The sequence below is a fragment of the Oncorhynchus keta genome, chromosome 4, assembly GCF_023373465.1.
Source record: "Oncorhynchus keta strain PuntledgeMale-10-30-2019 chromosome 4, Oket_V2, whole genome shotgun sequence".
NCBI classification, from domain to species: Eukaryota; Metazoa; Chordata; class Actinopteri; order Salmoniformes; family Salmonidae; genus Oncorhynchus; species Oncorhynchus keta.
The window spans coordinates 18,541,737-18,558,840 of record NC_068424.1 but is presented as its reverse complement, the minus strand read 5'-3'; the positions used below and the strand labels follow the sequence as shown (position 1 = coordinate 18,558,840).

The following is a 17,104-nucleotide window of genomic DNA, read 5'->3' as shown; positions in this document are numbered from 1 at the left end:
TAGACGCCATGCTTGAGGGATATATTGCCTGCTTGGGGAATAGACACCATGCTTGGGGGATATATGGCCTGCTTGGTGAATAGACACCATGCTTGGGGGATATATGGCCTTTTTGGGGAATATATGGCTTGATTGGAAATACATGGCCTGCCTGTGGAGTAGGCGGCCTGCTTTAATAATAGATGGTCTGCTTGGGAAACAGATGGCCTGCTTGGGGAATAGATGGCCTGCTTGGGAAACAGATGGCCTGCTTGGGGAATAGATGGCATGCTTGGGGAATAGATGGCATGCTTGGGAAACAGATGGCATGCTTGGGAAACAGATGGCCTGCTTGGGGAATAGATGGCATGCTTGGGGAATAGATGGCATGCTTGGGAAACAGATGGCCTGCTTGGGGAATAGATGGCTTGCTTGGGAAACAGATGGCCTGCTTGGGGAATAGATGGCATGCTTGGGAATCAGATGGCCTGCTTGGGGAATATATGGCCTGCTTGGGAAACAGATGGCCTGCTTGGGGAATAGATGGCATGCTTGGGGAATAGATGGCATGCTTGGGGAATAGATGGCATGCTTGGGGAATAGATGGCATGCTTGGGGAATAGATGGCATGCTTGGGAAACAGATGGCATGCTTGGGAAACAGAAGGCCTGCTTGGGGAATAGATGGCATGCTTGGGGAATAGATGGCCTGCTTGGGAAACAGATGGCCTGCTTGGGGAATAGATGGCATGCTTGGGGAATAGATGGCCTGCTTGGGGAATAGATGGCATGCTTGGGGAATAGATGGCATGCTTGGGGAATAGATGGCCTGCTTGGGGAATAGATGGCATGCTTGGGGAATAGATGGCATGCTTGGGGAATAGATGGCATGCTTGGGGAATAGATGGCATGCTTGGGGAATAGATGGCATGCTTGGGGAATAGATGGCATGCTTGGGGAATAGATGGCCTGCTTGGGGAATAGATGGCATGCTTGGGGAATAGATGGCCTGCTTGGGGAATAGATGGCATGCTTGGGGAATAGATGGCCTGCTTGGGGAATAGATGGCATGCTTGGGGAATAGATGGCATGCTTGGGGAATAGATGGCATGCTTGGGGAATAGGTTTCATTTAGGCCTATTTATTTACTTTAATGAGCTCTTAAAGTCTAAAATATTTAATTGAGGTAATGTATTTTTGAATCTGTCATATAGTTACTTTTTTTGTGGAAAGACTCCAATGACATTTATTTTCCATTGGCTTTACTCTTTACAGCTAGCTTATTAACTTCCCTTTTTCAGACATTTCTGGTGGTTGTTCTGTGAACGCTTGGCTGAAGCTAAAAAGCATCCACTCTGAGGCAGGGTCTGTGACGAGCCATCATGGTCCGCCTCACCATGGATCTGATTTCCAAATCCAGCTACCATTTGACAGACAAGAGAAGCTACTCCCTCCCACAGTACCAAAATAAACTCACTCACCTGAACTTCTAACAAGTACATAGTGGACATTGTAAATACGAAACTACAGTTACCAAAATGAATATAGGCCAGCTATGTTTTGTTTCTGTGCGTCTCTCTTTTAGCTTCTAATGCGCAGGACGTTGGTGGCACCTTAATTGGGGAGGACGAGCTTGTGGTCATGGCTGGAGTGGAATAGGTGGAATGGTATGAACTACATCAAACACATGGTTTCCTTGTTGTTTGATGCCATTCCATTTGCTCCGTCCTCCCCTCAGCAGCCTCCAATGTTCTAATGGTAGGGAAATCTTCTTTGTTTGTGAACGTATGTGTTGCAGGAAGATCTCTCCATGTGCAGAAACCTTACAGTCCTCTACCTGTACGACAATAAGATCACCCAGATCTGCAACTTGGGCTTTGCCTCAAACCTCACACACCTATACATGCAGAACAACAACATCACTCACGTAGATAACCTCTCCAACCCACAGAAGCTCTCCAAGCTGTGAGTAGGAGCTTGTCCTATGTATCCAGTTTAAATGTTTGCCATCTGTGCTAAAGCTTTGGCGATACATTAATCTGTTTTTGACTGTCTGTGTTCAAATGTCCATGTTTCTCCATTCGTGGGTGTTTGTCTTTCCGTGCATGTGTGTACATCTCAATCTTATGTTTGTGTGTGTGTGTGTGTCTCTCTCTGTGCCATATCAGCTACCTGGAGGGAAACAGCATCACGGTGGTGGGGGGGTTAGAGGAGCTGAAGGAGCTCTAACTGGAGGAAAACAGCATCACGTGGTGGGGGGCTTAGAGGAGCTGAAGGAGCTCTACCTAGAAGGAAACAGCATCACGGTGGTGGGGGGTTAGATGAGCTGAAGGAGCTCTACCTAGAGGGAAACAGCAACAGCATCACGTGGTGGGGGGGGGGCTTAGAGGAGCTGAAGGAGCTCTACCTGGAGGAGCTGAAACAGCATCACGGTGGTGGGGGGTTAGAGGAGCTGAAGGAGCTCTACCTAGAGGGAAACAGCATCACGGTGGTGGGGGGCTCTACCTAGAGGGAAACAGCATCAGAGGTGCTGAAGGAGCTCTACCTAGAGGAAACAGCATCACGTGGTGGGGGGCTTAGAGGAGCTGAAGGAGCTCTACCTAGAGGGAAACAGCATCACGGTGGTGGGGGGTTAGAAGAGCTGAAGGAGCTCTACCTAAAGGGAAACAGCATCACGGTGGGGGGGGGTAGAGGAGCTGAAGGAGCTCTACCTAGAGGGAAACAGCATCACGGTGGTGGGGGGTTAGAGGAGCTGAACGAACTCTACCTAGAGGGAAACAGCATCACGGTGGTGGGGGGTTATAGGAGCTGAAGGAGCTCTACCTGGAGGGTGGTGGGTGGGGGGTTAAATAGCATCATGGTGGTGGGGGCCAAATAAAAATTTAGCTTAGGGAAAAATTTTTAAATGAGCTGAAGGAGCTCTACCTCTGTCAGAATCTTTAATTTTCAACAGGACAAATTTCCTTTATATAAAAATCCCCATAACATGAAACAGCATCATGGTGGTGGGTATTTTTTAAAATATAATTGGGGGGTTAGAGGATCTGAAGGAGCTCTACCTGGAGGGAAACAGCATCACGGTGGTGGTGGGGTTAGGGGAGCTGAAGGAGCTCTACCTGGAGGGCCAGAGACTGCCCAGTGGGGAGAAGCTACTCTTTGACCCCAGGACTTTCTTCTCCCTCGCTGTAAGACCCAATAACAAACCAACTGGGATTGTAAATAAGATTGTTTTAGCTCATTTCACACCACAATTGACCATTTAAATGCAGGTTGTGTCTGTGCACCAGGATTCCACCATTGCTTCAGCAAATTTAAATACCTATTTTATCAGGTTCTCTCTGGCAGCTGGGAAAGTGGCTGCATCTGCGTCTCCCACAGCATCTTCACTGTGTACAGCACCTTTCCCTGGCAATGTTGCTCTTTATCGGTAATGTCATCATTTCCATCTCTGCGCAATCAGACCATATGTATATGTTCACAATCTGCATTATGTCCTTGTCTGGAAATGGTCTCTCAGATTTCCATAAGGAAACTGGTCCCTGTAAAAGCGGTATTGTGCTGAGTTTGATGATGTTAAAGAGAGCTCTGTGGCACTTTCTGGTCTCACAGATCAACCAGGGCTGTTTACTCCTTAGACTCTGGTTAAACAAACTGCAAATCTCACATTCTTGTTTATTTTGACAATTAAAGAAATTGCAGCGCAAATGTAAGAGCTCCAGCTTTTTATCAATGCTTCCAGGAACTGAAACTAAGATGAATACCAAATTTGGACAGGCGTATTTAATACAACAGCATTTAATAGAACCAAAGCAATCTATTGAACCATTTTACAGTGTTAATCAAGGATCAATAATATATACTGGTTATAAATATTATTTAAGTAGTTGTTCAAATGTTTTGCCATTGTATTCACAAAGTAGATTATCTTTGCGGGAATCTTTAGGTGTCATGAATATCAACAGGAACAACATAGATGATGTCAGAGATCTTGCCGTTCTAAAGAAACACACTTTGCTGCAGACAACCAGCTACAGGACATGCAGGTATGTTTCCTCATGAAAGCACTACTACTGATGGAACTAATACCAGTTGCCACTTACTCTACTCTTTACCAACGTGACAAAAGTGTCAACTGTGAGAATGTTGTGCGATCAAAATAATGACCCACATCACAGCAACTATGCGTGGCGTTGTGTATCAAAATCAACATGCTCGCTTTAAGCGGATCAGGGTAACATGAACATAGCAGCACTGCTCTCTGTAAGTGATGTGTGAAATGATATGGAGAGCAGAGTGCTAAAGAACCAAATCCTGCAAATCCCGCCAGAGGTTCCCAGTCTGCGACTCGCACAGGGTCAGAATTATTCAACAAATCAGCGACCTGGTCCCCCAGGACTGCCCTCGCTGACAGCTTTAAAACAAGCGCAAGTTTCTCTTCTTTCTTAGGAGCCTGATTTTTCCTATTTCTCTGTGAGTCCAGCATTTGATACCTCCCCAGCAGTACCACTGAACTTGATGGGAGATTCATTAAAAGCAAAGATATGGTTTCTGCTCGCTTTGTTGACCTTGAAAAACGACCTGCTGTGCGTTTCTGAGGCTCCACTGAGGTATTTTTAAAAAAAAAAACGTTTTTAAAAAAATCTTTCTCTTTATGGATCTGAAAGGCTTGATGACTGAATTCTTTTAAAAATACATTTTTTGATCCACACTATAATGTCACTTTGGGACATGGCATTGAAAGCACACTGTTAGCGTGGGTAACATTGGCACTCAACATAAATGATATTCCACTGAGAAGAGCAGCCCTCTGCAGGTAATTGCTGTACATGTGTCAGAGGGAGCTTTCATGTTCTCATATTTAGTGGATATCTCCTTTAATTTATACAACCCCTCTGCCACTATTGATCCTGCAAAGACAGCACCATGAAGGATCAATCCCTCCTTCAGCCCAGTGTGGTCAGAATCCCCAGGAAGCATTATGGATTTTTAAAATAGATTATGACAGGCAGTCAGCCAGGGTGACAAATGGGCTGGTATCTACCGAGGCTGTTAGCACTGCACGTGGACCAGAGAGGACGGGGGAAGCGAAGTGCTGGTCAAATACAGGTTCATAACTGGCCAATCATTAAGTCCAGTCAGGAACCAGGGCCCAGCATCCCAGCACAGTGCTCATCCAGCCTGGGCTGTTCTAGTCTTCGCGCCCCCGCGTGGGGGGCAATTTGGCGCTGGGCCGCTCCTCGCCAGGGCCCTTGTGAGTGACGGCCATGACACGATCATTTATCAAAGCCTGGGAGCGCGCTGCGCCGAGGGGTCCCCTCTGAACTGATTGCAGCGCGGGCTAGAAAAGTGGAAGCGCTTTGGCCGAGACAGGAAGGCAATGAACAATCAGAGCGTGTCCAGAGAGTATTCATATTTCCAGGCTTGGATTAATGTGCCTTTAGATAAACATACACTGCGGGGCAGGCAACACGCTTATTAGTCACATGACACCAGCGACTGTTTATTAAAACAAGCTGATGTGTTGTTTACACCTTTTCTCTTGGACTTTGCTCTTGGCAGGACAACCTTTGAATCGTGTTGTTGTTTTTGCTGATAGTATGACTTTCCCCACTGGAGAGTGGTTTGTGTGGTTTGTTGATTACATTCATTGTTTGACTTCTTATACATTGTTGAATTTACAGTCTGTCGATGCATTATAAATGGATACTTTCGAGTCCTCCATATTCACTTCCTCAGAGGTTAAAGTGCCACTTTGTTTCCAAAAATCACCTATCCCTTTACTGATAAGATAATGTACTGTTATATCCAGATCACCTATCCCTTTACTGGTAAGATAATGTACTGTTATATCCAGATCACTAGCCCTTTACTGGTAAGATAATGTACTGTTATATCCAGATATACTATCCCTTTACTGGTAAGATAATGTACTGTTATATCCAGATCACCTATCCCTTTACTGGTAAGATAATGTACTGTTATATCCAGATCACCTATCCCTTTACTGGTAAGATAATTGACTGTTATATCCAGATCACCTATCCCTTTACTGCTAAGATAATTGACTGTTATATCCAGATCACCTATCCCTTTACTGCTAAGATAATGTACTGTTATATCCAGATCACCTATCCCTTTACTGGTAAGATAATGTACTGTTATATCCAGATATACTATCCCTTTACTGGTAAGATAATTTACTGTTATATCTTTATGACCGGCCAGATCACCTATCCCTTTACTGATAAGATAATGTACTGTTATATCCAGATCACCTATCCCTTTACTGGTAAGATAATGTACTGTTATATCCAGATCACTAGCCCTTTACTGATAAGATAATTTACTGTTATATCTTTATGACCGGCCAGATCACCTATCCCTTTACTGGTAAGATAATGTACTGTTATGTCTTTATGACCGGCCAGATCACCTATCCCTTTACTGGTAAGATAATGTACTGTTATATATTTTGGCATCCTTCTGATAATAGAGACATACAGAACAAATATTTCAACCTCCATATTATTGACAGCCATAATGAAGAACCTCTTATTACAAATATTTAAGAGACACTCACTTTGTCAGAACTTTAAAAAGTTAATATCCCATGTTACCGCCATACACTTTTCTCTAAGGTCCACCGCACCGCAGTCCCTACTTTGGTCCTGTTGTGTGTGTGTCCGAAGTATTGTCAGAACTGTGACATGGTGTGTGTGTGTGTGACTTTGTTTGTGTTGCATCAGACTTCCACATGGGCCCCCATCCTTCATACAACTATAACTACGGCAACACCCATGGCAAGAAGAATCCTCTGGAGGGGGCGACCCAGCAGGAAGGTCCACTTGGAACACTCACAACTGGACAGTGCAGCAATGAGGTACCGTAACAATCTACAGTGGGGCAAAAAAGTATTTAGTCAGCCACCAATTGTGCAAGTTCTCCCACTTAAAAAGATGAGAGAGGCCTGTAATTTTCATCATAGGTACACTTCAACTATGACAGACAAAATGAGTGGGAAACATCCAGAAAATCACATTGTAGGATTTTTTATGAATTTATTTGCAAATTATGGTGGAAAATAAGTATTTGGTCACCTACAAACAAGCAAGATTTCTGGCTCTCACAGACCTGTAACTTCTTCTTTAAGAGGCTCCTCTGTTCTACACTCGTTACCTGTATTAATGGCACCTGTTTGAACTTGTTATCAGTATAAAAGACACCTGTCCACAACCTCAAACAGTCACACTCCAAACTCGACTATGGCCAAGACCAAAGAGCTGTCAAAGGACACCAGAAGCAAAATTGTAGACCTGCACCAGGCTGGGAAGACTGAATCTGCAATAGGTAAGCAGCTTGGTTTGAAGAAATCAACTGTGGGAGCAATTATTAGAAAATGGAAGACATACAAGACCACTGACAATCTCCCTCGATCTGGGGCTCCATGCAAGATCTCACCCCGTGGGGTCAAAATGATCACAAGAACGGTGAGCAAAAATCCCAGGACCACACGGGGGGGGGCTAGTGAATGACCTGCAGAGAGCTGGGACCAAAGTAACAAAGCCTACCATCAGTAACACACTACGCCACCAGGGACTCAAATCCTGCAGTGCCAGACGTGTCCACCTGCTTAAGCCAGTACATGTCCAGGCCCGTCTGAAGTTTGCTAGAGAGCATTTGGATGATCCAGAAGAAGATTGGGAGAATGTCATATGGTCAGATGAAACCAAAATATAACTTGTTGGTAAAAACTCAACTTGTCGTGTTTGGAGGACAAAGAATGCTGAGTTGCATCCAAAGAACACCATACCTACTGTGAAGCATGGGGGTGGAAACATCATGCTTTGGGGCTGTTTTTCTGCAAAGGGACCAGGACGACTGATCCGTGTAAAGGAAAGAATGAATGGGGCCATGTATCGTGAGATTTTGAGTGAAAACCTCCTTCCATCAGCAAGGGCATTGAAGATGAAATGTGGCTGGGTCTTTCAGCATGACAATGATTCCAAACACACCGCCCGGGCAATGAAGGAGTGGCTTCATAAGAAGCATTTCAAGGTCCTGGAGTGGCCTAGCCAGTCTCCAGATCTCAACCCCATAGAAAATCTTTGGAGGGAGTTGAAAGTCCGTGTTGCCCAGCAACAGCCCCAAAACATCACTGCTCTAGAGGAGATCTGCATGGAGGAATGGGCCAAAATACCAGCAACAGTGTGTGAAAACCTTGTGAAGACTTACAGAAAACGTTTGACCTCTGTCATTGCCAACAAAGGGTATATAACAAAGTATTGAGATAAACTTTTGTTATTGACCAAATACTTATTTTCCACCATAATTTGCAAATAAATTCATTAAAAATCCTACAATGTGATTTTCTGGATTTGTTTTTTCATTTGCCTGTCATAGTTGAAGTGTACCTATGATGAAACTTACAGGCCTCTCTCATCTTTTTAAGTGGGAGAATTTACACAATTGGTGGCTGACTAAATACTTTTTTGCCCCACTGTATATTCCTATCATCCATATGAAACATTCATGAAAAAGAGATTGAATGAGTCAAAAACTTGCTGGATGTTGCATATTTATTAAAGGTCCAATGCAGTCGTTTAAACAAATAAATACATCTCAAAACCATTTCTGGGGAACAATTTAAGTACCTTACTGTGTTTGTTTGTAAATGTAAAAGTAAAATGGTCAAAAAGAAACAAAAATGGCCTTTAAAAGGGGAAACAGTACAGTAGTGGAAAAGTAGGAAGATAAAGTGGCAGCAGCAGCAAAGGTTTCAGATAGATATCATCATTGCCTGTCACCAATACAATCAATTAAATGGTCTCTTTGGTCATTTATTAGTACCGTTTTTTAATACATCCATATGGGACGCAAAATTGTGGAAACAGTCAGTGTTTTTAGACTGTTCAATATAACATTTAGAATCCAGTGGCTCTTCCCACCCATGTTTGATAATTGATTAATTTCTTCATTCATTCATACAAAAATTAGAGCCAAATGTATGTTTGAATAAGAACGTGTATTTAGTTGGTATAAGTGATTTAAACATCAACATGTTTCACTTAACTGTTTGTTTCCTTTTATATACATGCTTGACGAATGGCCTGCTATTTGTCAAAAAAATATGATTTTTTAGCGAATAAACACTTTTCTTCCCTGCTGTCGGCCTGGGGTTGACCATCAGTAGAATATAAAAAGTTCATACAGTGGCTTTCTCTTTAATATACATTGCTTGATACTTTTTCATACCATATCCCACTTAAACATATCCCACTTATACAACATTAAAGAGGTTGGTGATCACTTACGGGTCAGCTTTCTCTCTGTTCTCCCAGGCCACGGAACCTGAAGAAAGTCTGACATGCCAGCTCCGCTAACACACACACACACACACATACTCTGATGACCCTCTCACGTCTGACCCTTACCTTGTACACAGCACATAGCCTAACACTGCTGTCGTCACACATCAGGAGCGGACCTGACCCCTGAAAAGCTCACTAGGAAGGAGTCTACTGTTAGTGACTGATGGACTGTGGTAGAGGCACTTTATATGCATGATACTGTATATCTACTACCTGCACTCTTTGCACATGGCAATGGAGTCAATTGAAATTATACTCGCCAACATTTGCCCTGTTGAAAAGTGACAAAAATGATTCTGTTTTATGTCGTGCAGTGTAAATAAAGGTAATTTGTTTTTTTAAATATTTTGTACATAGTTGGTTAGTTGGTTTTGCCATTTTGTTGTGTGTACCTAAGTGTACTTGATAAGAATGTTTAAAATACCTGGATTTTGGAGTGTAAGATTTTAGAGTGCGATGTGTTTATTTATGAATTCCCCTGAATGCCAAAGAAGGGTGTTTTCCTATGGTGTGTCCATGCTGGAAAGTCTCAATTTCACTTTATAAAAATGATTTATTGGATTTTTCAAATAACATCACCAATTTGGGAAGTTATATCCCATAACTCTATATCGAATAAATCCACATAATTCCAATCTGAATTTGTTTTATTCCAAATAAATAACTTGGAATAGCTTCAAGTTGAGTTGTTACTATCTGGTGTTTTTGGCAGTGTATTTAGTCTGTTCCCGTTGTGTAAAATACATGTTTTGTGGGACACCGACGGTATGTAATGATGTCAGATAAATAAATAACTAGGCAAGTCAGGTAAGAACAAATGATTATTTACAATGACGGCCTATACCGGTCAAACCTGGATGACGCTGGGCCAATTGTGTGCTGCCCTATGTTTTCGAACCGGGGTGTCTGTAGTGACGCCTCTAGCACAGTACCTTAGACCGCTGCGCCACTCGGGAGATATGCACTTGATTGCGCACCATTGTCATTTTATAAGATTCTTGTATAATAAATGGTGAATGTTTTCATTTCAACAGAAGCCGTGGTTAATTGATGAACACTTATTAAAAAAAAAAAAAAGTAATCGTAGAGCATCAACTTTTATTCTTCACATGCTTCGTGAACAACAGTGAAATGCTTACTAACGGGCTCTTCCCAAAAATGCAGAGAGAAAATAGAGAAATAATAGAAAAATAGTAACACGCAATAATACAAGTTTTAATAAATACACAATGAGTAAAGATAACGTGGCTATCTATATACATGAGGTACCAGTACCGAGTAGAGGCGCAGGGGTACATTACATTACATTTAAGTCATTTAGCAGACGAATTGAGGTAGATATGCACTGTACATATAATAAAGTGAGAGCTAGTTAACAGTATTGCAGCAACGGTTGTGATGAGTAAAAAAATGTGCAAACGGGGTCAATGAAGGTAGTCTGGGAAGCTGTTTGGTTAGCGATTTAACTAACTATTTTAGCAGCCTTGTGTCTTCGGGTAGAAGCTGTTCAGGGTCCTGTTGGTTCCATTCGTGCATCGGTACCGCATGCTGTGCGGTAGCAAAGGACATAGTCCCTGTCTAAATTCCCTCCGCACGTCTAAATGGGCTTTTTAAAGTATGTGGAAGTATAACCCCTGAAAGATGGGGGGTAATTAGGGAACGAAGCTTACTTAACCCTTTTTGCTCTGCCTCATAATTAGTGGTCCTCCCCGAAGCAATTCTGTTACTCCATCCTAACAAAAATAATGTTTATTAAGAACCGTCTAAGGATATAGCCTATATGATGAATAATTGCAATCATTCATTTGCCGACATCTCCGTTTGCGGACCGTGGAAATCAGTGATTAATTAATGTGTCGCAAGTATTTCCTCATGTAGGCCTGTGTTGATTGTATTGTTCAAAGTTTGTTTATTAGCCCTAGCTGTTTCATGGAAATCAGACTAGTTTTCTACCTGCAACTCAAGGCACCCTGGCAATTAGTCAATTTTGCATATCACCTTACCCTCTAGTCATCTTGTCATCATGGTCTGCTGCAACCATTGGCGTCTGCAACATTAGCACCAAAATATTAGGGACTGTTTATTTGGGCATGTACCTGATATAGCCCCCTTGAAGGCTTTAGAAAGCAAAGTAGTGACCGAGCACTTGGGTAGAAAGGCAGGTATACCAGTTGACGACCCATATCAACTTAATAATACAGATGTCCTCTCTTTATTGACGTGACCATAATATGACAAAAATACATGGTTTGCTCACATATGGTTTTGAGAGAAGTACCGTCCCCAAAATGGTGTTCGCTAGAAAAAAATGCTGCCTCTGGTGTTGAAAAGGGGTCACTCCTCTCTCCCCTCTGACACAAACAAGTTGTGAAAGGGAAAGAGCAGAGTCTCTCCCACTGCCAGGCAGTCTTAAGGGCTTATGATTAATTACTCCGGAGTCTAAGAGTTGTCAGCTCTTTGGGTATCCAATAAATTAGAAGCTCCTGAGAGTTTTAAGCACACACTCAGGTGAGCACGCATAGACGCGGACCACTGCGCACCTTTTTCCGCGGCCGCGCCTCTTTATAAAGATTATCTGTACTTGGAGCGGCAGGGCTACTTTTCTCCACCAGCAGTGGAGTCTGTGTGGTGCACGATACCTCTCTGCAGTGCCTTGATGTCGTTACTCAAGGCGGCGTTTTTGGAGAAATTTTAAGGTAAGTTCTCCTTATTTTCATAGACGACATGGCTTGGAATACATTCAAAGTAATATTATTTTCAGAGGGTTATGAGGTGTTTTGATTTCTTGATAACAGCATCACCATCAAGCAGTCAGTTATGTAAACATATTTAATGATGGTGATGGAACGTGCACGATAATTGGTATTATTTACATGAGTCTACACCACACCAAATAATGATGCAACTGCCATAGAACTATTTATTATATGTTTCACATTCTTATGTCAAATTAAACTTGGGAAAGCAGCCTTCTTAGGTCAAGGTTAACACACGTGGGTCTCAGTATGATTCTTTTTCAAATGCTTTATTGCAATAATGAAGGAACAATAACATGTGATTATATTTTCTTTGATATGTGATTGACATTCTTTACAACAATTTAGTCATGTTTTTTTTTATGGCATGTTGATTAAGTACATGTTGCCAATATGCGCAATGAATGCTTTATATGGGTATTGCAAATGTAAGTTTACTCAATAGGCCTAATTGGATACAGAATTTGTTGCAATACTATTTTAGCATTAATCTTTTTCAAAATGCCTAAATATTCAACGGCGTGTTTATACACAAGTTAAAAATGCGCACAGTTCAAGACAAGGGTGAGGATTTGATATGCCTGCCTTCATTTATGTTCAGCAACTAACTTGGCCTGTTGCAGATCATTTCAATGCATTTGCGCACACTGGTCAATAGACCTACATAAACTTGTACTATATCTGTAGGCTAATGTAGGCATATTATAAAATATGAAATACATAACTTGTTTTGTTTCAATTACAGTCTTGGCATTTTCAGTTTGTTTATGTAATTAATAGGCAAGTGAAAATGTACATTCATCAACAAGACCTATATTACCCGTCAGGTTTATAAGTGCTCCCTATATGGTTGGAAGACAGACGATCTGCATGGATAGTGGAAATGGCCCAGTGACAGTTATGGATGAGAGTCCCACATCTAGCCCCAGCTCCAGCCCCAGTCCTGACATGCTGACCCCCGACAGTCGGCGTCCGGAGGCCCTGCAGCACTCCAGGGTGGTCCAGGCCGGTGGGCTCGGTGGCAGAGGGCGTCCGGCAGCAGCCAACGCAGCACGGGAGAGGAGTCGAGTGCAGACCCTGAGAAGCGCATTCCTGGAGCTACAGAGGACTCTTCCGTCGGTGCCACCGGACACAAAACTGTCCAAGCTCGACGTGTTGATTTTGGCCACCACGTATATTGCCCATCTGACTCGGACCTTGCAAGAGGAGGGGATGGAGGAGGGAGAGAGCAATAGACAAACAGAGGCCTTACACTCGCTGAAAGGTGAAGGTTACCTGCACCCTGTGAAAGTAAGTAGGCCCAACACATTTTGACGTTGAATTGATATCGAAAATCCATTTGAAACTAACCTGACAAAGTGTGTGATAATTGTGTCTCAGCTCTATTCGATATACCACATGATAGAAAAAAACATGATAATAAAAAAATAGTTGGCTAACAATTATTATATTATTATTATATTAATTATCAATCATACATGCATACAATGCATTTAGCCATCATTGCACAACTTGTTATATTACACAGATCTTTAAAATGAGTAAGCTTCCTATTATGTTTAATAAAATTATACAGAGAGGAATGGCTATTATTGGTAATTGAAAGCACCAATTTGCACCATACATTGTGTAAAATTAAACATTTAAATTAATATATTGCTTAATGTCTGTGTGTTCAACTGAAGAATTACTTAAAATAAACTTAGCAACATATTTGTTTCTTAATTTATTAATTATATTTTCAGGTGCATTGAAATCAGTTAACTGCACTCACTAAATAATTTGTTATCTTTTTATCTTAACAGAAGTGGCCAATGCGATCCAGGTTATACGTCGGCGCCAGCGGTCAATTTCTGAACAATTCAAAACAGACAGAAAATCAAGGCGCATCATCGTCGACCTCGCAGACATAAATCTATCCACTGCATAAGGGACTTCTAATTCAGACGACCATTAATTAGTAAGACTCTTTCAGCTAAATCCACCAATGAGGACTTATGAAATGGACAGCAGATTCGTCGTCTGACAGTGCTTATTATTTTTATTTATCAAACAACTGAAGTCTCTGCTTTCGACTTCAGTATTTTCATGTAAAGGAGACAGTCACGACTCTTTCAATAGTAGGAACACAATTGTAAATTAATATATTATGTGATTATGTATATAAAATCTGAGAAAGCCTGCATATTGTTGCTCTTAATTTGGCCATGCTGTGTTTCTGCTCTGCTTTCTGCTGTTCTGTGCCTGTTGGATATATTAACGTGTGTATACTTTTTAGAAATTCCGTGTCTGGTGAAATAAACATTTGCACTAAATGCATGTGTGAATAACTTAACATCTGTCATGTGAAGTGATCTGTCAGAATCTCAACAGTGGTAGGAGCCTCTTCATCTTCATCGGTTTTTTGATAATGACTTGAGGAATAGAAATAAGACATGTCTCCCATTCCGTCGGTTGTAAATAAGTTTACTGAGATGTATTTGTTCTAAGTGGCCTAAATAATCATGTTCTGTCATTTAAGTCCAGCTTTATCTCTTAACAATCAAGAGGGATTCCATTTGATTATTTGCATGAAAAGGGAATTATGAGTTGACATTCATTTTTTGCAGTCAGATATATATTTTACACAAATGCACAATTTTGCAACTACAACAAACTCCTAATTACAATAAATGTTAATGCATTTCAAGGCACATATTGTGGAATGGGCCCTAAGTCTATTCAAAATGGTAGGTACTCTTTCAGTGTGGTGTATAGTGTGTCCAGATGCTGAATTCAAAACAATGGGAACTGGGAACGCGGAAATCTCTGAATTCCGACTTCAGTGTGTTCAAAACAACTGGGAACTCGGAAAAAAAACTAGCTCTGACTGGGAAATCGATTTGAACGTCATCCAATTCCGAATTCCAACTCGGGAGGTCGGGCCTTTTCTAGAGCTCGGACTTCCCGAGCTGAAGATCACTGAAGTCATGATTTGACCTCCCAGTTGTTTTGAACTCGGCAAGAGGCCACTTCTATTAAAGGGAATGTTCGGGATTTGGCCAATTTTTTTTTTTTTTTTATGTATCTACTTCTCGAGAGTCAGATGAACTGGATATAATTTGTATGTCTCTGTGTTCAGTTCTAAGTAAGCTGCCAACTACCGTGAGCGCAATCGCTAACTACTGGAAGTCTATGGGAACAGCTAGTAGGGGAAATCGATAAAGGGCCTCATTGCCAAAATCCCAAACTATCCCGTTAAACTATAGCATAACTTTTGACAATTTTGGCTTTATGAAGTTGATATCGAATGTTCAGAGATCCATTTAGAAAGTGCACTTTTATGTAGGCTACTCAGACACTGTTACACTTCTGAAATGTGCAAATTGGAGACTTAGCACAATATTCAAAAGAAAAACTGATAGTTATGGTTTTAAAGGCCCAGTGGAGTAGAACAATTGATTTCCCTGTGTTTCATATACAATCAGTAGCCAGTTTATTAGGTACACCCATCTATACTTAACAAAAATATAAACACAACATGTAAAGTGTTGGCCCCATGTTTCATGAGCTGAAATAAAAGATCCCAGAAAATGTCCATTCCTATCAAATTTTGTGCACCAATTTGTTTACATCCCTGTTAGTGAGCATTTCTCTTTTGCCAAGATAATCTATTCACCTGACAGGTGTAGCATATCAAGAAGCTGATTAAACAGCATGCACATCACACAGGTCAACAAGACACCTTGTGCTGTGGATGTTTTTTAAACAAGATGTCTCAAGTTGAGGGAGCGTGGAATAGGCATGCTGACTGCAGGAATATCCACCAGAGCTGTTGCCAGATAAGTCAATGTTCATTTCTCTCCGTTGTTTTGGAGAATTTAGAAGTACGTCCAACCGGCCTCACAACCTCAGACCACGTGTAACCTCGCCTGCGTGATCGTCTGAGATTAGCCATCCAGACAGCTGATGAAACATGTCTGTAATAAAGCCCTTTTGCGGTGAAAAACTAATTCTGACTGGCTGGGCCTGGCTCCCCAGTGGGTGGGCCTATTCCCTCCCAGGCCAACCCATGGCTGCCCCCCTGCCCAGTCAAGTGAAATCTTTACTGTTGCCAAGATAATCCATCCACCTGACAGGTGTGGCATATTAAGAAGCTGATTAAACTGCATGATCATTACACAGGTGCACCTTGTGTTGGGATAAGAGTTTTTTTTAATGCAGTTGTCACAACACAGTGCCACAGATGTCTCAAGTTTTGAGGGAGCGTGCAATTGGCATGCAGACTGCAGGAATGTCCACCAGAACTGTTGCCAGAGAATTTAATGTTAATTTCTCTACCATAAACCACCTCCAATGTCGTTTTAGAAAATTTGGAAGTATGTACAACCACAGACCACGTGTAACCACGCCAGCCCAGGACCTCCACATTCAGCTTCTTCGCCTGCAGGATTGTCTGAGAACAGCCACCCGGACTGCTGATGAAACTGAGGAGTATTTCTGTCTGTAATAAAAGCCCTTTAGTGAGGAAAAAATCATTCTGATTGGCCTATGCCCTCCCATGGCTGCGTCCCTGCCAAATCATGTGAAATCCATATATTTATTTCAATTGACTGATTTCAAGTTAAAAAACAGGAGAAGAACTGTAAACTCAGTAAAATCATTGCAATTTTTGCATGTTACATTTATATATTTTTTCAGTATACTATCGAGTTGGACCCCCTTTGCCTCCAGAACTCCCTGAATTCTTCAAGGGAATGGATTCTACAAGGTGTCAGAAACATTCCAACGTTTGGTATCAAGGTACAATTGATACAATTTGCTACAATTGGTGTTTTGGGACCTAACGTGTGCCAGGAAAACATCCCCCACACCACTGCCACCAGCATGATGGGGCCATGGTTTCATGCTGTTTACACCAAATCCTGACTGCCTTCAGCATGACGCAACAGGAACAGGGATTAATTGGACTAGGCAATGTTTTTCCACTCAATTGTCCAGTGTTGGTGATCGCGTTCCCACT

At 41.9% G+C, this 17,104-nt stretch overlaps 1 protein-coding gene and 1 pseudogene across 1 annotated transcript; both read left to right on the top strand.

The window, feature by feature from the left end:
* Positions 1-1,308: 1,308 nt before the first annotated feature.
* LOC118383147 (protein phosphatase 1 regulatory subunit 42-like) lies at positions 1,309-3,270 on the top strand (annotated as a pseudogene).
* A 7,587-nt stretch (positions 3,271-10,857) lies between these two features.
* On the top strand, positions 10,858-15,847 carry LOC118370225 (transcription factor 24-like). The gene is made up of 3 exons (XM_035755140.2): positions 10,858-12,042; positions 12,930-13,392; positions 13,908-15,847. The coding sequence occupies exons 2-3, from the start codon at positions 12,949-12,951 to the stop codon at positions 14,013-14,015; spliced, it is 552 nt and encodes a 183-aa protein (XP_035611033.1). The 5' UTR covers positions 10,858-12,042; positions 12,930-12,948; the 3' UTR covers positions 14,016-15,847.
* The last annotated feature ends 1,257 nt before the right edge of the window (positions 15,848-17,104 follow it).

Bases quoted from the DNA above. Each gene is read 5' to 3' on its own strand.
- LOC118370225 (XM_035755140.2), top strand. From the start codon at position 12,949: ATGGTTGGAAGACAGACGATCTGCATGGATAGTGGAAATGGCCCAGTG. The intron at 13,393-13,907 runs GTAAGTAGGCCC...TTATCTTAACAG, and splicing joins GTTACCTGCACCCTGTGAAA to AAGTGGCCAATGCGATCCAG.